Raw genomic sequence first — 24,595 nt, 5'->3', positions numbered from 1 at the left:
TTTTTAAATCATTTTAAATATTTATAAAACAGATTCACAAATTTATTAAAATACATTACTTAACTATTGAGTAAAAAAAAATCAAATTGGTACAAACTTTCGAGATAATTTATTAGTGGCTTGAGCATTTTCCTAGGGGGCACTGGGCAGCACTACAGCGATTGAGATTCCTTCTGAAGAATTCTCCAGACATGGTCAAAAGTTTATTTTTCATAATTTGTTAATCTCCTTAAATATTTAAAAAAAAAGATATTAAAAATTAATTACTTAATTATTAAGTAAAAAAAATATTAGTTGGGACCCACTCTTGGTGGAATGTCTCGGTAGAATAGTATTTTTCTTTAAAAAATTATAAACATATATTATTTTTCACAATTCATTAAATAATTATATTTTAAAATAAAAAATATTTTGATAAAATATTTTATAAAAATAATATCCCTTTACAAAAATATCTGTAAAATGAAATATATTATAAAAGTTTGCGTGGATTTTTTTGTTTTTTCTCCCCTAATCGGTATCATCTGAAAGCTGAAGCCCTCAATTATTGTGACATTGTCCAGATTAATGGGGTTGTCATCGAATAAAGGCAAAAGTCTAATCGACTTACAGGTTTTGACTCAGTGCAAGCTAATCTCCCTACTTCCTTTGAATTCTTTACTTCGTTTCTTGTTGCCATGACTTGCACGCCTTTTGTGAACAGATTCCAACAATTTTCTAACGAAAAAAAACTTGGGATCTGATCGCTCTGCAGTTCTTGTTATAGGTTTGTATATCAACCCATCTCAATCTGGTCTCGTTTTATTTTTTTTGTTATTATTTTTTTAAATTTTTACACAAAATATAACAAATAATTCAATTTTAACTCTACTATTTATAAACTATATTAACTCATTTCAATTTATCTCTAAATTCAAACCATTCTGTCTCCAACCATAAGAGTTCAAAATCAAGCAAAACAAGATATATTAATATACTTCCATAGAACAAATTGACGCTCAAAAAAAAAATTCAAAACAAAAGATTAATAAATGAGAGATGACAGCTAAAACAATTTTATTTGGACCGGTAGGATTGAAATTAAGCAAAAGAGAGAGCGCCAACAAACACCCACTAACCAACCAAACTGAATGACAGAAGGGCGAGTGTTAATTGAAATGATAACTTTTTCTTCAACCTATCCTGCTCGATTCCAATATTTTTCATCTCCAGGGAGTATATTTAAAAATAAATAATGCTACTTATAATTTTATTTATATTTTTACTTATAAAACTTATTTTATTAATTTATTTTTATTTTAAATTCAAATTCTGAATTTTAAATTTTATAATCTTTAACATATTTAAAAATAAATTAATTTTAACATATTTAAAAGTTTATCAAGTGCTCTGCTTGGCTATGGGCTGGGAAAGCCGGGGCGCACGATTTCTACCGTTAAGATCGTGCTCTTGGATGCCAAATACAAGTAGTCACGCAATCCCAAGCTCAGAGCATCTGGGTTGGACAGCTCAAATTCAAATAAAATTAAAGAGAAAACTTTATAATCTTCAAAGAGAAAATTAAATTTCTGAAAAATGATTGATCTCACGTTTATCAACAATGAAGTGATTACTTTACATATTTGCACATCCACCAAAAAAACTAATTAGTTTTAAAAGTTGGAAGAGTGATTGTCTTGTCTGTTCCATTCACCAATGCAATAGGACATACAGCCTGTCTTTGATCGTCATGTTGAAATTAACTTCCTTAATTTTTTAAATTATAACTCAAATCATACGAAAAATATTAATTTTTTACTCTTAGTTGCAGTATAGTTGTCATTATTTTTATCATTTTCCACTTAAAATAATTCCTATCCACTTGGTTTTTCTGGAAGTTAAGTCAACTATATCAACCAAGAGGCAAGAAATACGGTTTCAATTTATCCACTTCCTTCCTGAAGAAAAACATGGCTGATCTTGCCTCTAGCCTCGCCAGTAGTCTCTTGAAGAAATTAGGCTCTTTGGTTTATCAGGAGCTCTACTTGGCATGGGGTGTCCAGAGCGACCTGCATAAACTTGAGAGCACGATTTCTATCCTTAAGATCTTGCTCTTGGATGCTGAAGACAAGCAAGCAAACAACCCCATGCTGAGCATCTGGCTTGGACGGCTTAAAAATATCTTATATGTCGCAGAGGATGTGGTAGATGAACTTGAGTACGAAGCTTTAAGGAAGCAAGCGATTACGACATATGGAAGCGCTATGGCAAAGGTATGCCATTTCTTTTGTTCATTCATGGCACTTTCATCCCGTTTAAAACTGGCTCACAAAATCAAGGACATTAGAGAGAGGTTAGATGAGATTAATGCTGATAAGGTTCAGTTTAATCTCACTGAGTGGCATGAAGAGGTGCATGTCAATCCCCTGTGGAGGGAGAAGACCCATTCCTTTATTGATCCTTCAACAGTATTCGGTAGGGATGGTGACAAAGAAGAAATAAAAAAGAGTTTGATGCACCCAAATCCCACTAGAAATCTTAATATAATTGCCATAGTTGGATTAGGAGGTATGGGAAAGACCACACTTGCCAAGGTTGTTTACAATGACGAATCCGTAGTTAAACATTTTCAGTTGAGAATGTGGGTTTGTGTACCTGAGAATTTTAATGTTACAAGATTGGTGAAAGACATCCTTAAATCTGCTGGTGGTAGTGTTGATAAGAATTCAAGTAATGAAGATACATTGCAGACTAGTTTGAGAGAACTTTTAAAGGATAAAAGGTTTCTACTAGTTTTAGATGATGTCTGGAATGAAAATAGAAATAAATGGACTGAACTGAGAGATTTGCTTAATGGAGGGTCACATGGAAGTGTCATTGTTGTAACGACACGTAGTCACAGGGTTTCTTCCGTTTTAGACCCTGTTTATACACATTCTGTAGAAGGTCTATCAAAAGAAGAAAGTTTGTCTTTGTTTGTGAAATGTGCATTCAAGGAAGGAGAAGACAAACTATATCCAAATCTCTTGCCAATTGCAGATGAAATAGTGAAAAAGTGTAAAGGGGTTCCACTGGCCCTGAAGAGTTTAGGTGGTCTACTTTATTCGAAAGTCGATGAAAGCGAGTGGGAATTGGTGAGAGGTAACGAGATTTGGGAATTGGAAGAAAATGAGGGAGGCATCTTACCTGCATTGCAATTGAGCTATAATCAAATGCCAAATTCATTTGAAGCGATGCTTTGCTTATTGCGTTAATTTTCCAAAGGATTATGATTTCAGTAATATCCTTTTAATTGAACAATGGGTGGCACATGGATTAATCATCCAAATGTCTCCTAACAAAAAACAAGAGTTGGAAGATATTGGAGAATTGTACATTAAAGAGTTAATGTAGATATGTTTTTTCCAATTAGATCTTCAAGAAAATCTTTTTGGCATGTATTCCTTCAAAATGCATGATCTCGTCCATGATCTTGTACTCTCTATTGGCCATGAAGAGTGGTCGGAAATAGACTCTGACAATAAAGACATGGCCTCGACAGTTCGTCATTTGTCAATTTCATCTAGTAGCCAACAAGTTTCGAAGTTCTCAAACAAGTTAACTAATGTGAGGAGCATCATGTACCGAAACGAACCACACGTGTCCTCAGTTGAAGCATGCATCTCAAGATTCAAGTCTTTACGTCTGTTAACTATACCTTATTCAGATTTTGAGAATTTGCCAAGTTCCATTGGTACTCAAAAGCATTTGAGATATCTCGGCCTATCTCTTAATCAGTCAATCAAGAAGCTTCCTAATTCCATTTGCAAGTTACACAATTTGCAAACCTTGTTACTTGATGGATGTAGAGACCTTGAACGACTGCCCAAAGATATGAGGAACATGATCAACCTTAGGTTTCTTACGATTTCAACAAAAGATACATGCTTGTTCGTGAATGGAGTATGTTGCTTTAATTCTCTTCAGATTTTATGGGTGGTGGAGTGTCCAAGACTCGAATGCTTGCTTCCACAGATGGACAGGTGCCTCACCAACCTTCGTATGTTGGTTTTTGTGGAATGTGAAAGTTTGACCTCTTTGCCACCTATTATCAAGCACCTAAAAGCCTTAGAGTCATTGTACATTTGTGATTGTGAAGAGATAGATTTGACGGGAGGAGGAGGAGGAGATGCACAGGACCTCAATTTGAGACTCCAAATCTTGTATATAACAAATTTACCAAAGTTGGAGATTTTACCCGAATGGCTCCTAGGATCTGCAAACACTTTAAAGCACCTACATATCGAGCAGTGTGAAAATCTGAAGGCGTTGCCAGAGTGGTTACCAACTCTGAAATCACTTCAGACATTGGAGATCATTGAATGCAATGAGCTATCATCTCTACCGGAGGGGATTCGTCATATGAAAACATTAAGAAAACTGGTGATCATTCCTGAGCTCTAACTCGATGATGAGGTAATGTGATTTTGTCTTCTTATTTCAATCGTAAATCATTTTTATAATCACATATTATATAGGTTAGGTTTTATTACTCTCCCCTTAAATTTTATATATCTATACGCATGGATTTGCAGCGAGTCGAAGCGAATGCCAGCCTGAAAGCACGTAGCTTCGATCGGTACCTATATATATGTGTGTTATTTGGATTGGTGAATAATAATGTATTTGCTTCGGTACCTATATCTATCTTTTTTCAATGTATAAAATGCTTCACTTGTACTGTTGGTTTCGTAAATGCATGTGTGGAATAATAATTTATTGGAATGAGTACTACTGCAGAGATTGATATTTTATTATTATTTCTTTAAAAAATCTCAATTTCCATTGAAATTCGAATGTACTGCTCAATTGGTTAGTAACTTTTGTCTGAAAGATTAATTGGAGGTCGATCTTCATTATATAAAAGGAAGAAGAAGAAGATCGAGGAGAATCATGATGAGTTAATTAGCAGAAGTTTTGTGATTGTGGCATCTTTACTAATTTGGAGTAAATCTATAGATTCAAAACCAAATTTACCCAATTCCATCTGCGTGCTATAAGCATTTCTATATCGAAAGAAACAAGGAAATTAAAAGCTGCAACTATATATTTCACTCCTAATGCCATAACCAAATGATTTAGTTGTTAGATCTTTCAATTCACTATTTTAATCAATCAATGACTATGTTAAAACCAATTACTGATTTCACAATTATCACTAATTATATATCCTAAAAGAATTACTATTTTTTTTTTTACATGCGGTTGGAGATCAACACTTCCCGCCGCTTTATTACAATGATTTACCGGATCTGACCTTTACACAAGCGAATACTAGCGCTACTTTTCATAATTTTATTTGAATTGGTCTTAAGCCTTATTGTAAGGCCCAGTTCTGGGTTAAGTATTAATAAGGATTTAAGGTGAATTGGGTTTATATAAGAATTGGGCTTGAAGTAATGGTCTGACCCATATGTTGGGTCTAACCTTTCTAACCTTTGGATTTAAGTCCATTTGGCTGAATCAGATCACAAGACCCATATCCATGGGTTGACCCAAAACGGTTTGACCATTGACCTTGACTTGCTTGACCAATTGACCCGACCTGTTTGAATGACTTGGTTGATAGGGTCACTAAATCTGACTTGATTCAGATCATAAAATATAATAATATTTTTTTTTCAAAAAAAAAAAGAATTTAAAAAATTTATCTCTTAATATCTCTATAATAGACGTTATTTAATATTTTCTTATTTATATACATAATTATTATTTTTAAATATTCAATTCCAATTCATATATATGGATGGCTTAGAGAAATTAATGTGATATGTCGCTTAAGTGACTTCTATCATGAAAATTTTCTCTTTGGCCTAAAAAATTGAAATTTAGTGAATTGCATATAGTTACATCTAAATCGATGTGAATAACAATCAGCCCAAAGGAAGATTTTTTTTTTGGTCGAGTTATAGATGATATAAGGTAGTTAATTGTAAATTGTTTAATTTTTGGGATTATCCTGTCCAAAAACTTGATTGCAATTTTGCACTAGGTATCTCATAAGGGCTCATTTTTATAAAATCATAAAATTTTCTTTTAATTTTATGCTATGTTGTCTAATTGATTTTGTTGCTCAATTAAACTAAAGCTTGCATGATGATAATTATGGGTCACTACATTAAAATTGTGAGATATTTATTTATTGTGAGTTTATTTTGTTTCACTTCTAGTGAATGTATATATGATATCTTTCAATTTGAATAACATTCAAACTTTTAACGGATCTAATCTGGCAAAATAGAAAGAGCATGTTACTATTGTTCTTGAGTGTATGAATTTGGACTATGTGCTCCGGGTTATGAGCCTCCCAAACCTACTGATCAGAGTTCTACTGATTAGAAGACAACTTATGAGAAATGGGAGTGCTATTATTGCATGAGTCTTATGATAATAAATCATTCTATTCGACGTGCAATGCCTGGAAAGAAAAATGCCAAGAAGTACCTAAGTCAATTAGCAGACTAATTCGTTATAATGGAAAAGGTAGAGACATACACTTCCTAGCAAACTTGTCTCAATGCGGTATAATGGCAAAGAGAATATAAGAGAGTATATTATGAAATGTCAAATCTTGTTACTAGATTGAGAGCACTAAAGTTAGAGTTTTCTTATCAAATTCTTGTGCATCTCATTATGATTTCCCTTCATGTACATTTTTTCCCTTTAAGATTAATTATAATACTCAAAGGGAGAAATGGACTCTTAATGAGCTCATTGCTCATTGTATGCAAGAGGATGAAAGGTTGAAACAAGAAATGTTTGGTACCCCGTCCCTATGTAAAAGACTTAGTGGGGATCCATGGTACCATGGGTGCCAGCCATATGACAACACCCAAGATTTGAATCGGGTAATTAGGCGTTCAACATTCGCTAGGAAGTGCACGTGGAAGGAAAAGATATATGGTTTGTAGCGGAAAAGTAAAGGTTTAGTCTAAACGCTAAATATTATAGTACTATTAATTTAATAAAAGTCATAAATGTATTTCCACAATATCCACATGATACTTCATTCCTTAGATAATTATACACATGTCTAATTGCTTGATTTGTAAACCCCAAATAAGGTCGATCGAATACACTTTGTCGTGTGACTATTATTTACAAGTACAATTTCCATAGGCAGACAAGTCCTACAGAAAAGTTTCGGGGTATGGTTTTTTTGGATTAAATCGAACCGAGACCGACCGAATGTATATATATATATATATATTTTAATATATAATATAATATATTATTTTATATAGTATTTGTGTAAGTTAATTATTTGATATTCATTAACCATATATAAAATGTTAAATAGATCACTTAATTTTAGTTTTACTAATTTAATTAATTTTGTGTATTAATTTTTTTGTTAAAAAAAAAGAAAAGAGGAAAAAAAATGTTCATTAACCAAATGAACCCACTGGACCAATAACTAATGGTTTGATCCAGCAAAAATAATAGACCAAAGTTTTCGGTCCGTGACCCCTCCCAGACTGGACCAGACCAATTATATACCTAGTTTTAATTTTAAGATCTTTTACCCTCGGAAGGAAAAGAAACATTTTATAAATGTCAATAATTCTCATTTCATATTCTAAAACTACCTTTTAAACCCCTTAAATCCCACAACAACCACGAGTATTACATTTTTGCAACACACAACCTATTTAGTGTCAACATCCAAATGCTTGTGGCTATCATCCAGAAATTTGACGTGGCTGAGTCAACGTTCTAACTTATTGTCCTAGGATGTAGACATGATAACTCATATCCAACTTAGTTTTCATTTTAACAGAAGATATTTGTATTCTTAAGTTCCGACCTGTTTTATTAGCCTACTTACGCGATGCCTCATCCCTTGACATTCGTAAACATCATGATAAGTCTCATTCAGAGAGGAGAGAGAGACTCACATGATGAGAGGAAGAGGATGAGGAGGGATAGAGAGTAGCGTGGGTTGGGCAGCTTTTGTTGTTTTTCATCTTGTTTTCTTTTCCTCCTCTTTTGTATGTTTTTTGCTGGGATACCCTTGCTTTATTCTACTTTATTATTAAAAAGAGTTGAGAGAAATACAAAATGGAATTCGAAAGAGCAAGGAGCCTCGGCCCTGCAATAGAGAGTGTGATTTCTCGGACCCTAATTGTTGTAATATGCATGGGTTCAAACCGTTCTGGGTAATTCCGCTATAATGGCTTTTTGTTATTTTTCCCCCCTTTTTCATTGTGGCTTCGCACCAAATTAGAAAAGAGAGAAGATATCTAACAAAATCAGTTATTTTTTTCGTTAGTGAGAAATGGGTCTTAACCTAATGCATAATCCCTCCCTGGAATCAGTGTAATCACACCATTACAACCATTACACACGTCATCATTAAAGTTTATCAGAGTATAATATTAAATTTGACACACAAGATTCAATTGGGTGGTAACTGGAGAGCTCACTCAACATATGAGAATGAGCATAAGCATCTTTGAGAATGGAGTAAATACAAAAAATTTTATATACCATGCTTTGCCAAAGAAAAAGGAAAAAAAAACCATTTGCATAATACTCCTATCCTTCTAAATAATTCAACTGTCGTACACAAAAAGGTCGGTATATTCAAAAATTTGCTGTGGTGATAAAATTAGAATGTGGTATACTCTAACCTACAAAATTGGTTTATTGTTACCATGGTATTCCTCCGCTATAAGTGAAGATTTTTTTAATAAAATTGGGAAATGGTCATTATTGGATAGGTGACCTCGACTTTTTTTTATTATTATTATTAAAAAAAAAAAACCCTACAAAATTGGTAAGGTGAGAATGGAGACTCACATGAGGATTCCTTCAGCATTATTAAGGGCTCTCTTTACAACCCTAAATTTTTCTGTGATGGCTTTATTGGTTTTCACAACTTACTCCTTGATGAAAAACTCAATGCCATGTCTAAGACTTTCGAGCTCGGGGGTGACAGCTACACGGGTGAATATGTTCCATATGAGCTTTATCATGATACTCAAAAAGGGCCTCAAATAGCATTCTGAAGTGCATAATCCGTCTTGGGGTGAGCTACCTGATATCACCCAATTCTACAGACTTCAAAACTGCTAGGGAGAGGGTGAAAGAAGCAAGCATCTCTGCTGCAAATTTTGCTAGGTGCAATGACCTAGTATGCTGCATCGACTCCAACTCTTTGAAGTGGTCCCAAAGGCAAAACTGAGAAATATATTACAGCAGGTAAAAGCAAGATTAAAAAAATTATTTTAGGAAAAAGAACATAGAAAGGGCACTACATTCCTCCAACAAATCTTACCCACTCCACCTCTACTCTACATAGTACACTCAAAGAGAGAAAAGATCAGATTTACTTCCCAATCTAGTGCTGCTCTAATAAAGGTAATACTCCATATTTGCAGAAAACTGCAAAATTTCTGCTACCGGCACCTCTTTACAACAAAAGATACCATACCATGCCAGGAAAACTATCTTCAAGGGCTGGTCTCCACACCATATATTGTGCCAAAATCCGATCTTAGACCCATCCTTCACTTCAAATCAAAGCCAACAATGAAAATCCCCCAACGTTCCTGGATGGCCCACTCAAAAAGAGCTTTGTTGTACGATGAAAACTTTGTAACCCGCCAAAAGACCTGAAGAAAGACAAGTACAAATCCTTGACCACTTGACAAGGCAGTACTAGAATTCATCCCAACTCCTCCCACATGAAATCCTACTGAAGTTTCTCAAGACGATGGACAAAACTAACTGGTATGAGAAATAGCAAATTTAGCAAATCAGAAAACATACTCTAAAGTGATCCCCGCCCACCCTTGGATAAATCAAATCTGCTCCACCTAGCCAACTTGACACTCCATTTCCCAAAAGTGTCATCCCAGATAAATTTTGCCTTCTAGGGAGCTCCCAACGAAACTCAAGTACTTCATTGGTAGAGAAGACCATCCCAAGATACAAGCCAATCCTTCGATATCATCCGCTACAATTGGAACTAATCTTGATTTGTACAAATTAATTCTCAACCCCAACACAACTTCAAAGCACAAAAACTGACAACGCAATGCAACAGAGATAAACTAGATAGGCATCACAAAAGATGAGACAAAACAAGCGCTTCATTAGTCATGGATCCCACTGAGAAGCCCGATGACCCAACTTATTATAATTGTGAAACTTAATACCCCAAGCCGAAGCCTGTGGTTTACTAGCCCATGGATTACATTACTCATTAAGGACTTTCTTTTTAAACAATGTGAGCTGGGTATTTCTTTCTTGATTAATTTGAGTAAGCAGGCCTGCATTTAGATTTAGCTCGTTAAGCTTCAAACCCATATCCATCTTGTCTAAAGCACACTGCACCTTTTTCATTTAAAAGAGCCAGTTGTCTTCTCACTGAAACCAAGGTGTTCACAATATTGCCCTTTGCACTTTCCGGCACCATGTCCTCCTCAGGCATATCGCAGGGATCTCTACAATAGCCTTTGTAGCTGGTAATTAGAAATATTCCTATTTTGTTGCTTGCATGCTATACCAACAAAGTTTTCGAGTTGCCCAGATTGCACTTGTTAGAGATAGCAACAGTCAGCAGCCTTTAGCCGCCTTCACATACAACACTCTTCCCATCTTAACATTCCCATTCTTAGGAGCTTTCACCAATATTTCCCCTGCTCTACCAGTCTTCACTACAAACCTGCATACATGCATTTTGTAGTTTCTGTGGCCAATAAACTTCTGGAAGAGATTTTCAACCATTCAAAGCTCCATGATAAAAAGACTTCAATGCCTTCCAAGCTGGAATGATCAACATACCATTCTGGCTTCTTCCCCCCATACTCTTCAAGGCCAGAAATCGACTGGAGGTATTGGAACATCGTAGCACAAGCAGTGTTTCCCACCCAAAGAGATTTCGCAACCCCCCTTCTTCCCTCTACCTAAGACAGTCTCCACCAAGGAAATTTAGTATGCAACACTCATCCTTCCTAGTGACATTGAACGGCATCCACCACTACTTCGACAAACGACCGTTATCCCATCCTCTATCCCAAACGCAAGAAGCTTTGCCTCAACAAAGACTGATAAAAAAACCAATACTGTATGCAATCCACCAACGAAACTTACATACATAAGATGAATTTTGGATAACCCAATTTGAAGTACTAGTGTCAAGAAACTAACAGTTAGAAAAGACAGATGAAGAGACTATCTCCTATGAGAATCACCTGAGATTTCCGTGTGTGTGTGAGAGAGAGAAAGAGACATGCATAAAATGACACTTTGAAGAATGGGTTTTTAACAACTTAGAGCACTGGCAGTGGCTTCTTTATCTTCATCTTTATTTTTAAATTTGAAGAATATATCTATAAAATCGTCTACATTGGTGTATCTATCTTCATTTTTATCCATAACTATAAACAGTGCTTCTTTAAATTTGAAGAAGCACTATTTTAGTCTTCAAACATTAAAAATAATATTTTCTCTCTCTATCTGAACGACTCATCTCTCTCGCGCGAAAAGTCACCCTCCATCCTCTCTCTCGCTCTCTCGCTCTCTTCTCTTCGACAAACCCATTCCCCTCTACGATTGGTATGATTCCTTCTTCTCTCTTGCTCTCTCTGCTCTCTTCTCTTCGACAAGCCAGATTTACCGAAGAATAGTCTCTCTCTTGCTCTCTTTGCTCTCTTCTCTTCGACAAACCCATTTCTGCTGCACTGTCTTCCCCCTTCCTCTCTCTTCTCTCTGCTTTGCTACACCATTGCCCAAAGCTCAGCTCAAGTGCACCACGGGACTATTCCTTCATCAACGACGACCTCTTATCTCGCCCAATACCCGATTTCGTGCGGCTGTTTGGAAACCCTAGAAAAGGTAATTTCGTGCAAGCCACTTGTTTTGATTTCACAAATTGTTTTGTGTGATTTCCCCTCATATGGAATGTGTGATTTCCCCTGATTAGAATTTTTTTTAGGATTTTTTGTGTGATTTTTCCTTATATTGAACCGAGATTGGTATGATTGGTATGATTTGCTTATGTTCTCTACCGTTTTATTGCCAAAATGAAGAAAACTACTCTGTATAATACCAGGTTGAGTTCAAACATGACAGATTCTAACACGGCACTTGTGCCATTCTCCAATCATTGAAATTGAAAGTAGAATATATCTTCTGAAATGCAATATTAATAGAAAGGTATCAATTGATATTGCATGAACATATATTCTACCAAAGAATATCTCATGAACAGGACAAAAATCTCAAGTTGTCATGCAGAAGTGAGTCAGTTTGGTAATCTGTCTTTTTTATCTTAGGTCTCTTTTTTAATCTCAGTTTGGTAATCTCAAGCTCGTGAATAGTTAGGTCTCTTTTTTATCTTGTATCTACCCAAAGATTAAGTTTGCTCATAAAAATCTGTCTCCTTTTCAATAGAATACATATCCACATTAAAAAGGAAGATAAGAGGAGCATCAATTATGATACTGGGTTTATTTTCAAAATCTCAAAAATTGAAATGCATTATTTTGGTTGTAGACATGTGGTTTTGCTTGTAGACTTGTGGGTTTGAAATACATATTCACTTGTAGACTTGTGGTTTTGCTTAAAAGATTGATTTTGCTTAAAACAGTGCTTATGGTCTCTGCCCTTTTTCTTGATTTGGATTGTATATTTATCAAACCATTAAGTCAACAGGTATGTATGCCTTTAGACATATTTGTTTTTCCCATGTGCACTGCATACATATATAGTTTTTTCTATGTATTTTGTTTTTTCCATGTTGCATACATACTTCGTCTATTGAGGTAGTTTTAGTAACATTTTATCCTTCAATATTTTGTTGAAGGATGAACTGTTTAATTGATGAGGATCCCTTCTTCACCACACTGTTGGAAAGTGGTGAAGGTCATATTAACAACCCCCCTATGGGCAGTGCAAGTGTTGATGTCCAAGCGACACAACCCCAACAGGAAAAAAGGAAATAAAAATCACAGCGGGGTGTATCATTTACCATAGAGGAAGATATTCTCCTCGTTTCAACTTGGCTTAACATTAGTATAGACTCCATACGGGAGACTGATCAATCATCTACACAAATGTGGAGTAGAATTTATGACTACTACCACACATTTAAAAAACCTAATTGTTAAGACCGGTCTATACCCTCCTTGACCAATCGGTGGTCAATCATTCAAAAATGCGTCAATAAATTCAGTGGTAGCTTGGCCCAAGTTGAAGGAATGTATCCAAGCAGTGCAACCAAGCAAGACAAGGTATAATGTTTTTTCTTATGTTTTGTGGTTCTAATTATTACGTATTTGCAATGTTTTTAGTTGTATCTTGTTCCACTATTTTGTAGATTGATAAGGCAAAAATCTTGTACAAAGAGAACCAAAAACTTAACTTTAACATGGATCATTGTTGGAATTTATTGAGGCACCAACCGAAATGGCAAACACACATGGACCTCATAAAAAGAAAAAAAAATGGGACAAGTTCAGGTATTACTCCAAACTCAATACCTTTAGGGGAAGACATGGAAAATGTGTCCATCGATTGTGAGAGACCTATGGGCAAGAAGGTTGAAAAAGCAAGAGAAAAAGAAAGAAAGTGTAACGAAAGACAAAATATAGTAATTAATGAGGCCTTAAACCAAATGAAAGATGATAGGAGGACTTCTATGATGGAGAGAAGAGAATCGCAATTGAAATATGAGAATGAAAGATCTGAGTTACTACTTCTTAAGAAGAGAAAACTTGAGTTGGAAATTAAGACTGAAAGAGAGAGATCTGACTTGGTAGCTCTTAAAAAGAGAAAAGCTAATATGGAAATTATGAACTTGGATATTGATTCCATGAATGGTTTGCAGCAAGAAAAGAACCAACTTAAAAAGAGAAATAAGGAAACCTTAGTCGATGTTCCTCCAAAGTCCTCTAAGAAAAGAACCAACTTAGTGTCTAGTTTGCTGTACCCCACATATCAACACTAAAAGGAAGGCCAATAACATCACTGTTTTAAAATGCAAGGTTTTCTTGTGATTTAGAAATAACAATTCCAGCTACATCATTTACTTCGATGATGTATGCAATAAATCAGAGTAATGTAGAAGTCCTAATGGAAGAGAATGGTATTGACATCTATCTACTCGTTATTCAGCTAAAATTAACAAATTAACTGAAATTCAAACAAATAATATCCAAATATCCACTAAGCCACTCTCCATGTGTGTGTGATAAAAGTTGAAGCCAGATTCAGATGCAATAAAACCAAATTGATTCATAAAACTTGCCCTGCCCTGTCTTAAAAAGCCCCTCCTGTACTGCCATGTAAATTCAAGCTGACGATTTAATTATCTACTACCAATAAAAAATTTCATTTCTGCATCCTCTTTGACAATAATACTCAATCCTTCATCCAAGGCATAAGAAATATACAAGGACTATCACCAACATTTCTCCATAGATATCTATGTGGTGTGTAAATGCGGTTGACCATAGGCATGAGCTTCCAGTAACATAATCAGAGTGTTCAACAAGGTAATAGATCCACCTACTTCAGTCCTAGGAAGCATTTTCCGACCTCGGTTGCATTGTTCAGAAATATATATATATATACCAAAATAATGTAAGTATTCATTGTCTTTTTCAATTGCATTGCACATAATAACCCTTGAGTCTATAAGATGATTGTCACTTAAAGCAAGGACCAAAAATCACTTAGACATGCTATAACCACAACCAAAAATTCTGCAGTATCTCATCATCTCTACAAGTAGCCAGAAGCTATTTGGCCAGCAATCTCCAATTCACACCTAGTTCAAACTCAAATTCCAGGGTTGATGCCACAACCAGGCAAAGTCTCCCAAGAAATATTACTCAAATAAAATCACTGAATAAAAACAATGGTAGTCTTTAGAAGCTAGCAAAATTTATAACAAACTGCGATTTAACAACGAAACAAAAATAAGAAAAAACAAAAGGTCAAATGAATGGCCCCTGATATTTTCACAACATTATGTAATTGTCAAAATTAGCTGATATAATATTTCTCAATTAATTATCAGAAAGAAAGCATACCTAAGGTATGGAACATGTGAATTTACATGACAAACCATGTGTCTGAATTTAAAAAACAAAATTTCTGGCCATGCTTTACCAAAAATCTCATTCTAAAGTCACCAAAATAAAAAAATAAATAAAAAAAAGGAAAGAGAACACCTGTAAAGTGAACTTGTGGTTTTTGTCATGCTCACACAACTTGGAAGCGAGAACAGTGTAATACTCATTAAATACTTTCTCCTGTAAACAGCATTCTACAAGAACACGCATGATCTCTCTGTCCTGTGAATATATGTGAAAATTAATAATCAGAAAATTAAATACAGTTGTCAAAATAAGGAGAAAACCACAAGGCACCCACCTGCTTTCCATGTAAATCCAACCTTAGAAGCTTCTCAAATGTATCAATGTAGTCCAACCCACTCATTACTATACAAAAGATCGCCCTTCTGGCATCTGTGTTCATCCTCTGTGCAGCAGCAAGCTGCAGCATTTTTTGGGCTTCAAGAATCTCTTTGTCTATATTGCTGGCAACTTCTTTAACATTGTCCACTGTGGAAGCCATGTCACCAGACAACCACCATTGGCCCTTCTTCTCAGGATCAACAAGCTTGCTCCATTTGAGCCTTCTAATTAAAACATCTTCTACCCCTAACTGAAAATAAAGAGTAACCAAGGACTCAATGTCATACAAAAAGATAATGAAAAATTGAATTGTCTTCCTAAATCAAATCTGACACTTATTATTTCGAAAAGCAAAATGTTAAAATAAATTTAGATTATCTTGAGTTTCCATGAGCTATCCCTATTCCTAGTCATACTTTCACGCCTAGAGTAATGATACACTTCTTTTTGGTACTGGCCATCCGGGAACAAGGCCCCAACTAATCTCAGGGGTGCACAGACTCTTGATGAGGAGTTTACTGCAAGTGCACCCCGGGCAATTAGAATTCTATTCGATGGCCCCTAGAAATTGTTTGAACCCAAGGGTTCAAACCTTAGACTTGGAGGAAGCATACCACCACGACCAAGGTTCGTACCACTTGAGCTAACCCCTAAGGGTTGAGTAATGATACACTAACAACCCATTTACAACTAATTTTTACAACTTTGATTTTTTTTTTTTATTGGCACCGGGTGTCGTTATTGGCACCGGGAGAGAAGTTTTTTTTTTTTTTTGTCAGGAAGAGGTAAACTTCGAGATGAGACCATATAACTCACAATTTTACATTGGCGTGCCAAAAAGAAGTTTCGAGAGAGCGACCTCATGGATTTTAAGGAGAGACAATAATCATGGGGAAGGAGCAAAAACATTTTTATGTACCAAGTAAAACATGCCAGCTATGACTAATGTAATGACAAAGTGGTCAATGTTAAATATTAATCAGAAGCAAAAAAAAAAAAAAGAAGCAAAGTACAAGAAACAAAAAAAAGAAAGAATTATAAATTAAAACTCCTAGCTAAATTGAGACAAAATGACACCATTAGCGCAAAGAAATTTTATGATAATATGTGTATTTAAGTAGAGGAAAAACAAAAGATTTCAAAATACCCAACGCATACAAACTCCCATCTTACCATATAGCATTCCATGAATCAAAAGGAGAACCCACCACAATTTGTTTGGTAGATCCCAACACATTTTTTTTCCCCCAAATTATGTACACAATGAAGTTCATAATCATTTATAAGGTTTCGGTACCAAGCTATTATAGTCAATGTATGAACCAAAACATGTTCACTGTTGTCTTGAAACTAGAATGTATATTACTTGGGTGCTTCTCTTAAAAACAATCTATCTTAAAATGAGTAATAAATAGGATGCACCCCTTATTGTGCTTTTTTACTGCAACTTGCTATTACTAGGAATAATATTTATCATTTCAAGAAAATTAACAGGTACTATTTGGACTCTTTACAGTCTTAACATTGTAATTGGATCTATGATTTGATCTCAGAGACAATCTCCCACCGCGACTGTAACGACCCGATCTTATATTTAGGAATAAATTACAGATAAAATTCTTTTAATAAGTTAAAGCGAATTATCAGATGATTTTTTTTTATTATTTAGAGTTAAGTCTCCATTATTATTATTTTATTTTATTTTTAGCTTTTATTCCAAGCACGTGTGTTAGAGTCCAACACTATTCCTACTCTTATTTTTCCTCTTCACGATAAAACTCCTAACTACCGAAAATTTCTTTTAGCAGCCATGCACGTACGCCTCTCAACTCCAAACCCGTACGTTTCTTCTCCTTCGTCACTAGGGTTTTCTTTGGTCTATATATAGAGCTAGGCTCATTTCGTCCATCCGGAGCCAATTTCTTTCCAGCGTGAACAACCACACTCAGCCCCTTTAAACACAGCAAACTCACGATATCCCCAAGCAAACCCAGACAACAAGCCCTCGCCGCTGCCCACCCACACGAAACCGTAGCCCAGCAAAAGCCTCCGTCTGATAGCCACCGCCCAGCCCGTTGGTAAACTGTGAACCCCACGTAGCCCCACCGCTGCCTCTGTGTTACGACCCCTTAGCGCCGTCCCTTCACCCCAGTTTGTCGTCCAAAAGCCTCTGTTTTTCCTCTCCTAAAACAGAGTGCGATCTCCACCTTGAACCACGCAAACCAGTCTGCCTCCCCCTCGTCATCTCTGCCCGCACAGAGAGCATCGCCTGACGCTGCACGCCACTCCAAGTTCGTCGTCCTCGCCTTGGTAAGCCACGCCGAACTCCCCCACTGTTTCTTTCCATCGCCCTCCCTCACGCAGTGCTCATCCTCCTCCCATAAATCTCTTTCTCTCACTGCATCGCACCACCATACTCAGTGGAGCCTTCGGTTGCGCCGTCGTGACCCCCTGCCAACCACCCAGACTACCATCACAGTGAGTTTCTTCATCCCTTGGTGAGTTTCGGACCATCGCAACCCTCTCTCCCTCAACTCTGTTTTTGCCTTAGTTTTGGTTAGCCATGTTTTGGGTTCTAGGAAGAACCCTTAGTTTCTGATGGGCCTTGGGCCTTAGGCCCGTATGAGGGTGAGATGGGCTTATTTTCATTTTGTTTGGACTCAGGTAGTACAGTATTATATTTATGGGCTAGATTTCAACTCTTACAAAATTCTAATGATCTTTAAATAGACTTATATTTTTATTGGGCTTGAGGATAATTAGATTTGTAGAGTTGTATTTTTAAGTTCGACATATAAACTCTAGATATACAGAATTGATGTCAATATTATGGAGTCAATGTGATTTTAGAGTTTGAAAGACCAAAGTTAATGAAAAATATAGTTTAAGTTGGAATTTTTAGTTTAATTAAGAGGTATGTCTTTAAGTAGAAATTTACGTAAGCTACGTGTCTATGTTATAGGAAATCAGTCGCGCCCGGAAATATTGGATTAGCGCTACGAGGTAAGTAGCATGATCATATCCTTACGCGTATGTACAGTAAGCCGTTTGTCTTTTCATAAAAGATATTATGCATGTATGCCCTTTATTGGAAGCCCCTTTTTACGTACCCAAAACATAATAAAATTATGAAAAAGTCATGATTATTTGTGAAAGATTATTCATAAAATTATTTATAAAATGCATGATTTTAAGTGAAAGATTATTCATAAAATTATTTAGGAAATGCATGATTTTAGGAGAGAGTTATTTCGTAAAATATTTATGAAAAATCATGATTTTATGCGATGAAACATGTATCACGACGTTTATGAAAGAATGCGATTTCGTTTGAAATCTATGATACGATATGACAAGTATGTATGTGATTTCTTTTGAAATCTATGAAATGACAAGTATGCAAGTATGATTTGATAAAATATGTAACGGCCTATGTTATGATATGAAAACGGTACCTATGTTATGGGCATATTGCATTGCCAGGTCGTACATGCTGGTAGTGCACCCAGTATTGTCTTCCTTATGTATAGATTCTACAACCCGCGGCCACGGGCGGAATCGGAATCTTTTTAGATTCGCTAACCCTAACTCACGGGGGTCAACAGTGGGTAACGGCCTATGATAAGTGAAAGATAAGTTAATGTTCATGCTCATGATTTTTATGCATGTATTTATGAATATGCACGCTTTTCAAGACACCTTATGTTTATTATGTTTACTGTATGATGTGTTGCTTATTGAGTATTCGACTCATTTTAGTTTGTTTTCATGTTTTTAAACCCCCCAGGTGATGACATTTATGAAGATGAGACTGCAGGACAGGACTTGACTCCGGGAGGCAAGGCTGAGGCCTAGACAGATTTTGCTATGATTATTTCTATGGTTTAAATAAATTATTTTGATAAGCACATAAGACTTCTGTATTTTTTTTAATAAATGCTTCCGCAGACTTTATTTTGAATTTTCAGTATTTATTGAAGTTTGTTATTTTATGGAATTCTTTCGTATCTGGCGCGTTGTTAAAAAGGAAAAGCTTTTTATATTTAAGTTTAGTAGTAGCACACTGGCTCCTCGAAAATTCTAAAATGTCTTTTCGGGAATGGGGGGTTACAGCGACACCAGTGGTAGCCCCTTAAAAGTTAAAAGTCAAGCCTCCTCAAACCAAAACCTATCCTCCCAAGTCCCATTACAAAAATAACAAAGAGTAATAAAACATTCTAGAAAAATATGCTGAACTAAATGTTAAAAGAATGAAACTATTAACTAGAAAGACCTTTTGTAGCCATTTCTTTATCCGGGTGTGATGAGCGGGATCCTCTTCAGGCCTTTTATTGTTGTTCTTGATGTCACATATGGTTTCAAGCATGAATTCCATCTGCAAGCATCACCAATTACAATCTCTGCAATTATGAAACAAAAACAAAAGGAGAAGAATTCATAATAATGCTAAAACGTTTAATAAACTTGCTCTCTTGCTATTTATATTTTGTTGGCCAACTCCAGAAGAAGCTTTCAACTCATTCACCCTATTCTGAATACTGAGAATAAAAATTTTCATTGCAGAAGGATCATCACTCCTTATTTTCATTCCACAGCCTGTGCAGTTAATAGTAGTTCAAATCAGACGAGTTGCTGATGCCATCACGCAATTACAAAAGATAGAACAATAACTTCATGCTATCATAAAATATAGAATGCAAACACTAGAGCATGCAGACAAAACAAAGCAAACAATAATACCTGGTTATTGGATATATATCATGATGTTGATTTTAAGCACAAAATCGATATTATATAAAATGTGTGACATGCAAGCACTTGCCAAAAAATGGATCCCATTTGCAAACAATAACTGGTTTGGAAATATACATGATGCCGATTTTAAGCACAAAAACACAATATAAAGTGCTTGATATGCAAGACTTACTAAAAATGGACCCCTTGAAGTTTAAAGTTGATAGAATTCTGATAACAAGGTATAAAAGCCAAAAAATCCACATATACAAAGACCAAATATCAAAAGTTTAAAGGGGCTTACATTGCAAAGTTGTCAAGATGGTTGAGACATCTATCTCCGTTAATCGCTTGCTCAGCATTATCAAAAAGCCATATATCAACTCACTGAAATGAATCGTCAGAAATACAGCTATTAGAAAGGATTGCTACATACTGTACAAAAATTTAAGGCACACTAACTGAAACAAATAGTGAAACTTCTGCACAAGGACACATCACTCATCAAGCAACTACTGCAATTTAGATAGCTCAAGTTAGGGATTCAGTCACTCATGTTGTTCCTTGTAACACCCCAATGAAACGCCCAAATCACATGGCCTATACTCCAAAAGAACTAGTCAATGATACAATTGGAGCCCTATTGGAACATTATAAAGAGCAATAACTTCTTCTTCCCAAGCAATGCGAGATTCCACACACCACCTACCCTTATCCTTATCATATGGGGTATCACATTCTTGATGCTGGATATATGCCCAAAACATGGACAAATCACGCCATAATATCATAAAGAAAACTGCTTTCATTTCAACAAAAACACAATGTCCCAATACACTCTTTTCTTTTGAACGGAGTTGAAGCAATTTCAGAGCTATCATAGAATGTATAGCCTCATCTCTTACAACAAATTTGAATGTAAAGGAACTCATATTTACAGTATGTACATCACATCTGTGCATGTATTCATCATAGGATTAACTCTGCCTTCAAATTGAAGCATGTATCTTCACATGTACTGATTTTTTTTTTCACCTCTTGCCGTGATAATTTTACAGAGTAAGAGTCCAAGTTAACATAAGTTATTTACCTTGAGCAAACTCCAAATATGTACAAATAGGATAGCAGAAGAGAGAGATTTCGCAAAGAAAGAGTGTCTTCTTTGTGGTATTCATCCTGGGTAAAAAAACATAATTTTTCACAGTATATTTTTCTAATTTTTTTTATAAGTAGTCAAAGAATTTTGTAGGGAACAACTAGCAATAATGACAGTTTGATCACCTCAAAACATAGAGCAAGAGAAGCCATAAGTTTTGCACTGAAGTCAATTCCAACCAAACATGCCATCCGTGCAACAAAAGCGCCAAAAACAACAGCATACCTACACAAAGAGCAGAGGGAGTTATTAGGGGGAAAAAAAAAAAAGAAGGGGGAAAATAATAATATAGGGTCCAGTTTATATATAGAAATAAAATAGCTCCATCTTGTGACATTCAACAAGTTTTCTGGATTGACATAATCCACAAACCCCAAAAAAGAAAAAAAGAAAAAAACTTTTTATAAGAAAATAATCATTATCCATCAAAACTCCCTTGTATATGGAATTTTGGTCGTTGGATCAATAAAGCTGACAAAGTATATAAATGGAATAATGAGTCAACATTAATTAATTAAAATTTCCGAAATAAAATTTAGAAGCAAAGCCATCTATAGAGTAAGGAACAGAAAAGTTTTGATTTTTCTTTTCAACATTACTGCCAAATCTATCGAAAAGAATTGAACTCTCGAAGTTCTGTTTGCAAAAGATAGAAGATGTGTTTGTGGACTCTTTCATAGATACAAAAGATCTATAACAAAACAATTAACAGTAAATAAATAAATAAATTGTACAAAAAATATATTCGAGGATTTCTTTAGATAGATAACATATTCACTCCATATAAAACGCAGTTTCCAAAATTAAATTGTTCATTTTCCTCTTTCTAACATACGTTCCTTCTTTATGACGTAAGCAAATCTTGAGGGCAAAAATTATGTGATTTATCTGCCTCTTTTATCCAGCGACTGCGAGACTCGTCATGCGTGCCGAACCACGATGACGTGGTTCAAAAGATGTCATGCAACTTCTAGAGCACGTCCAGTGTTTTAAATGTGCTGAAAATATTATAAAGAGTATTTCCAGTGTTGTTGAACTAAACTTGATTTTAAATACGACAATTCTAATATTCTTGAAGAGTTCTAAAAATATTATAATTGTCAGAAATTATTTTAATATCATTATTAAAATGATTTCAACTATTTAAGATATTATGTGGTTTAGATTATGTTGAAAGCTTTTATTAATTAGATGATTTTATTCTCTTTAATATGTTAAGTGAGACTTCATCATTTTATTAATAATAAAGGAATATTATTTTATAAACTAAATTTAGTTTAAAATAATATTCTACCTTAATTCCTCTAAAAGTTTTTAATTAAGTTAATATTTTACATATTTTCAAATCAGTATTTGAGATCTATCGTTAGATCGTTACTTGGATCCCAAACGAAGGGACTGGGTTAAATACACAGACCCCTCCCTTTCTCCCTCACTTTTCTCCATCTCTCTCTCTCTCCTCCCTCTCCCTCAAGCGTACGCAGTACGCTGCATCTCTCTTGCCCGATGCTCCATCCCACAGCCCGGCGCCACCGTGCGTCGGCAGCTCTCACCTCCACCACCGCCGGCATCCCCCATCGTCGTTGTCCCGCGCGGCAGCTTCCCCTTCCCCCACGCGAGCAACTCTCTCCTCTCGGTTTCCTCACTTCGCATAGCCTAACGCCGCCTTTGCAGCCCCGCCGCTGGCCACCAGCGCACCTCTAGCCATCATCGGCGACAGCCCCATCGAACCCAACCCTTCACGGCAGCTCTCTCCCTCTCTTTCCGAAACGGGTTATCACACGGGTTCCTTACCTGTTCACCATCGTGTGCCGCAGTACACGGCCACCCACGGTCTCCAAGCACTGTCGCGATCTCCCCCTTCCTCCTCCACATGACCGGAGGCCCATAGCCTCCCCTTGATCCACCACATGAGGCTCCTCCTCAGCATGGGTTTTACACCCTCCACGGCCGTGCACCGCCACCCACGGCATGTAACCGCCACCTTCAGCCTCCTCAAGCCACCACCAAGCCATCCTGACCACCCTTGGCCCCGATCTGCCATCCATGCACGCACACTCTCCCTCACTCTCTCAAGGGCTTTTCTCCCTTCTTACACAGCCATTCCCTCCCTCCTCCACTGTGGCGCCACCCCAGTGCCATCATGAGCTCCACCGCACCTCCCTTAGCCGAACCTTAGGTCCAAACCACCACTTTGAGTGGTGGTTAGTCACTGCATGTGATGGATAGCCACTGCGCGTGGCTAATCACCACTGTACACGGCTAGATCCGCCGTGTTATGCTCCTTTTCACCACTCCAAGACTACCACGAGCACTTCCAAGACCACACCTAGCTATCCAAATGCCTAAACGGTTCCCGTACGCGGTTTAGCCACCACGTACGACCCTTCCGACGTCTTCAACCGTGACGGTCAACGAGCAATGCACGGGTTATCCCGTCGATGGTATAACTCTCTATCCCTTGTTATTATGTTAGATATTGATTAGTTGACTAGGTTGTGGACTGTGCTGTTGGTATTGTGGAGTTGTGGTATTGTGATGTGGTGTTGTGTAATGAAGTGTTGGGCATATCTGTGCAGTGTGGAGAGGTGATATGCTGTGTAGCAAAGTGTTGGGCTTGTATGTGTAATGTGTTGTGAAGTGTTGTGGACTATGCTACATAATGTGGTTATGGAGCCTGTACTGTATGGGTGATGTGGTGTATGTGGAATGGGAAGAGTACACGCTGAGTGTACTCTGTGTGGCATGATGTGTATGAAGGGAGTACATGTGGACTGTACTCCGTATGGCAGAATGATGCACCATATGGCGGGTACGCCGTAATTATCTTCAGAGGTGGGGTGTGTTGGGCAGTTCAAGCACATCGGTCATATTTATCTTCTTTGATTCCTAGTGAGTGCCAAAAAATTTTTGGCCTCCCATATATTTCTTATTCTATGCTTTGTTTGCTCGTGGATGAGATTTTTCGATCCATGGCAGATGAATAGAATTCTCCCATGGCTACCCAGAAATCCGCCGTGAGCCTTTGTTTCAACACATGGAGAACAGAGTACGACCAACTCCCATATATGCCGTCCGTGTTTTCTTCCATCGCCACGCCGGTGGAAGCTAGCTTCAAACCGGATGCTTCACCTCCAAAAGCCCAATCCACCACCACCGAAAGTAACCCCACTATCGAGTTGTCCACACCGCAATCTCCCTCGAAGCTGCACCCCCACGAACTCCCCACAACCCACGTCCACAGCCCTGTGTTTAG

General features: G+C 36.6%; 2 protein-coding genes and 1 pseudogene across 2 annotated transcripts; 2 read left to right on the top strand and 1 right to left on the bottom strand.

Annotated features, from left to right (window-relative positions):
- Window positions 1–23,312, bottom strand: part of LOC118348205 — a 46,865-nt pseudogene extending 23,553 nt beyond the window's left edge.
- LOC118348207 (putative disease resistance protein RGA4) lies at window positions 1,950–3,233 on the top strand. The gene has a single exon (XM_035689233.1). The coding sequence runs from the start codon at window positions 1,950–1,952 to the stop codon at window positions 3,231–3,233; it is 1,284 nt and encodes a 427-aa protein (XP_035545126.1).
- On the top strand, window positions 3,430–4,422 carry LOC118348206 (putative disease resistance protein RGA1). Its single transcript, XM_035689232.1, has one exon. It carries the CDS (start codon window positions 3,430–3,432, stop codon window positions 4,420–4,422), a length of 993 nt encoding a protein of 330 aa, XP_035545125.1.
- Window positions 23,313–24,595: the final 1,283 nt, after the last annotated feature.

Source organism: Juglans regia, chromosome 4 (assembly GCF_001411555.2).
Source record: "Juglans regia cultivar Chandler chromosome 4, Walnut 2.0, whole genome shotgun sequence".
Taxonomy (NCBI): Eukaryota; Viridiplantae; Streptophyta; class Magnoliopsida; order Fagales; family Juglandaceae; genus Juglans; species Juglans regia.
The sequence above is the reverse complement of the archived record's forward strand: the minus strand, read 5'-3'. Positions and strand labels throughout refer to the sequence as shown.